The sequence below is a fragment of the Suillus fuscotomentosus genome (genome assembly GCF_016647785.1).
Source record: "Suillus fuscotomentosus strain FC203 chromosome Unknown F5891scaffold_584, whole genome shotgun sequence".
NCBI classification, from domain to species: Eukaryota; Fungi; Basidiomycota; class Agaricomycetes; order Boletales; family Suillaceae; genus Suillus; species Suillus fuscotomentosus.
In genome coordinates, this window is record NW_024540096.1 from 530 (window position 1) to 4,079 (window position 3,550).

General features: G+C 46.4%; 1 protein-coding gene across 1 annotated transcript; it reads right to left on the reverse strand.

Annotated features, from left to right (window-relative positions):
* Positions 1-664: 664 nt before the first annotated feature.
* Positions 665-1,696, reverse strand: F5891DRAFT_1095495 (uncharacterized protein). The gene is made up of 2 exons (XM_041363519.1): positions 995-1,696; positions 665-946 (listed from the first exon to the last, which is right to left on the reverse strand). The coding sequence occupies exons 1-2, from the start codon at positions 1,434-1,436 to the stop codon at positions 894-896; spliced, it is 495 nt and encodes a 164-aa protein (XP_041216135.1). The 5' UTR covers positions 1,437-1,696; the 3' UTR covers positions 665-893.
* Positions 1,697-3,550: the final 1,854 nt, after the last annotated feature.

Genomic DNA, 3,550 nt, shown 5'->3' on the forward strand with positions numbered 1-3,550 from the left:
GAAATTTTTAAAACTAGCTTTGTTTCATATCCATGAGGGCCGGATCGATGTTTAGAGGCACGAGGCCTATCCGCTGCGCAAGCACTTCATCGACGACAACAGATGTGTTATCCCAAACGTAAACTCTTTCGACACAGATCGTCGGAACCTAGAGTATGTCAGACATGATCACGCCGCGACTGCAAACCTAATTCAGACTTGCCTCGGCAATCAGTATTCTCCTGAAAGCATTTGCGATGGATGCATCCACGCCTACAAGGTCAAATTCGATGGTACGGTTCGATAATCTTTCTATTTTGACGGTTAGTCCCTATCCTTGCACGACCATGGATCAATCGAATACAGATCGAGCTTTAGGGCCGAGACGCACCTTCCTGAATCTCTCGAGGTCCCATGAGTGGTCCTCATTTGGGTAGTGTCCAGGAAAGTTAGTGCTGGAAACATTGGAAACACGTTCTGCGTGAACCCCGACGTGTTTTCTGGGGTCATATGTGGTTACTGGCATACTTTTAGTAAATGCAAGAGGTACCCGCTCGGGAGAAAATGTACAGCACCGTTTAACAAGACCCCTCACAGACCCCTCCCCCTTCTTTTGGAATTTCCCACACCCTAGGGATATACTAAATTCGGTAATTTTTGCGGTACCAACAGCGGACGCTGAGTGTATCACCAAACATCCTAGGCATCCAGGCCATCCTCCTGTCATATCAATGGATTCATTGAATGAGCGACACGCGCTTATTGAAATTATGTAATGCACTACTACGTGGCACAAGCATGGCACGGCGCACCAGGTCATGCATAGCATGCATATATCATGTATGTTTTGTCTGTGATCATATAACTAAAGGCTCGCAACAGTAAAAACATGCATGGCTACAATGCTAGTTATATCATGCACGAATGGGACAGTATGACCTGGGTTCCTTGATTCTGTGCACTAGAACTAGATCATGCTAGGTATAGCCCTTTTATTATCAAACAAAAAGCTCACCCGCAACCAGGTTCTCTTCAACGTACATGCATGATTCGAGTTTTCGTAATGATTTCTGCCATCGCGTGGATTTTCGGAACCTTCTAGCGGAGGTTTGGGGCTTCATACCTGCCTTCCGACATGATTCTGTGAGTCGATGTGAGCCTGCTAGTGCCCTCTGCATGCACAGAAAATTTGATCTGCCATATTTATGCTGCACTGTTGCCAAACGATCAGGAGCCATTAGGACGGGAGAATCAAATAAGGGAGACCAATTCAAGTTCCGACTCGGAAGACCACCGTGATAGTCACTGAGCTTTTTCATACGAGGCTCAGGATGCCGCTGCCATGATCGGAGCAACCTGTGTACATACCGGAGTCGCGCCACGGTATCGGAGCGAAAGGCTCGTCTTCTAGCGAGGACAGTCACATGTACCCGCGGATCTGAGCTGGGCCGCCGCATCAGCTGCTAGTGGTATTTGGTGAAGGGCCACACTGGCAGTATGCGTTTTTTTGAGTCTAGCCCGACTGATGGGCGTAAAGCACTCCTGTGTCCGGGTGTTCTCCAGTGCCCGGAAATAACAGACCAAAATAGAATGTCATCGGAGCGCCTAATAGCGTCAAATGGCGGATGCGTTACGAGAATTCGAGGCTGGAAAAAATTAAGGTTCGTCAATCAGGTGTTCCAGCGGAATGTTCAGACTTCAACAAATGCGAACAGCTGAGGTAGTACATCGTACGTTGTATCAACCAGGATCTCGACAGACTCAGCAGATCATACAACACGCTGTGATTACTAACATACCATCACTAGGGGTCGGCGTTGCCGACGTGGACCTTGCTCACATTCCGTCTTTTTCTAGCTCTATCGTGCTCGTTTAGTCTGGCTTCGTCCCAGGATTTCTTCTGACATCACTATATAGCTACTACTGCATTGTTTCTTTCAGTGTACTGCACTATGGTACCTTGTTTTCTGTCAGACTGTCTGTCCTCGAGAAACGCTTTTTCGTTTCCTCCGCGAGTCGCTCAATCCTGTTATCTTCTATCCGAAGGTCTTCGTTTGGATGTTGAAGGAATAGATCATTGTCGAAGTCTCTGAGAAGACGTATGCATTCTTGGCCGTGACTTCTGGATAGTGCGACATATGCATTGAAGGGAGATAGGCGAAAACATGTCGTTCTTCCAATGTCCACTAAAACGTGATCAATCGTCTGTCCTTGTGCTTTAAAGTCGGTAAATGCGTAAGCTGGTGTTACAGGGAGTTGACGCCGCGTGATTCTTGTAGAAGGACCTGTGCCCATGGAAAATTTAATTTCGCAAGGTAACACTGGTATGTGCTGAGGCAGAAGTCCGTGCAATGGCGGTAAATCGCAGAAGTCGAGGTGAATGATAACAAATGCAGGGGGATAACGCAAGAATGCTCTCTTTGCTTCCACAGCGTTGCTCCCAATCTTTGGCTCTCTGGGATCCAGAACGAAATCAGTAATTCTCAGTCTATACTCACTGAAAATGAAAGCACATTGATTGTCTGAGGTACTTAGCAGTTCAAATACGCTAGGTTGCATGGTGTTTCGATAGATAGATAGTAAATACGATGTTTAGGGGCGCGGCGTAAAATTATAGGATTAATTTTTATTTATTCATCACATTATTACCAACATATTAACAAAAAAGGGAGTTGTCCGAAAACGACGAATATTGGAAGGGAAGCGCGCTAGCTTCGCCCTGTGGGCGGAGCTCTGGGCGCGAGGGAGTTGCACGGTCTAAGTTATTACTTTGTTATTCAGAAAACGACAAGTATTGGAAGGAAATCGGAGGTAGGTGATAAGTTCGCATCATCGTATCACGTTGTATGGGGTCACTGTATTTACTATTATTTGGAAATCACATAAAATGATCCATGTGAACCTGACCTTGCTTCGCAAGGTAAAAGACAAAGTCAGCTATTTGTGTGCTTGGCACTCGTGGCGTGATAGGAGGCCATGTCACATGTTCACGGCCCATCAGTACCCAACTGTATTCGGCTGCTCACATTTGAGTTTGTGGTACATATGGATGTCTCGCGACAAGGCTATAAAGGTGTGCCGGCAAGACGGCTGATGCTTTTAACTAATATTGGTTGATCAGCGCCGCATTTATGTAAAGTTTGAAAGTTTGAGGTCTTTTGCCGATTACGAATCAGTGGAGCTTTCTTCTACAGGGTCAGACATGATGATGACGATAACAGACAGATAGTACTTCCGAGGCGCCACAGTAATGTTCCATAGGGCCCATCTGTGCACGTACCAAGTCGCACAATCGATTCAGAAGTCCAAAGGAGCCATCACATCATAGTACACCTTGCCGAACCTTGCTGGGTGAATCGCTAAGTATAACTCAAGCATTATCTGGCGCCTTCAAGTTCAAGCTGTGGCACTTCAAGATCTCTGAATTCGGTCCCTGGCAACGATATTAGCCGGACTGCACCGTACTACTACTACCGTGCCTTGTTTCAATAGACACGATAGCGGCCGTACCGAACAGCCATTACAACAATACGCGGAATTAAATTAAAGACTTTTCGAACGGACGATGGTT

Excerpts from the sequence above, each read along its gene's own strand:
- F5891DRAFT_1095495 (XM_041363519.1), bottom strand. The coding sequence starts at position 1,436 with ATGCGGCGGCCCAGCTCAGATCCGCGGGTACATGTGACTGTCCTCGCT. Across the intron at positions 947-994 it reads TGAAGAGAACCTGGTTGCGG|TTCTAGTGCACAGAATCAAG; the intron begins GTGAGCTTTTTG and ends AGCATGATCTAG.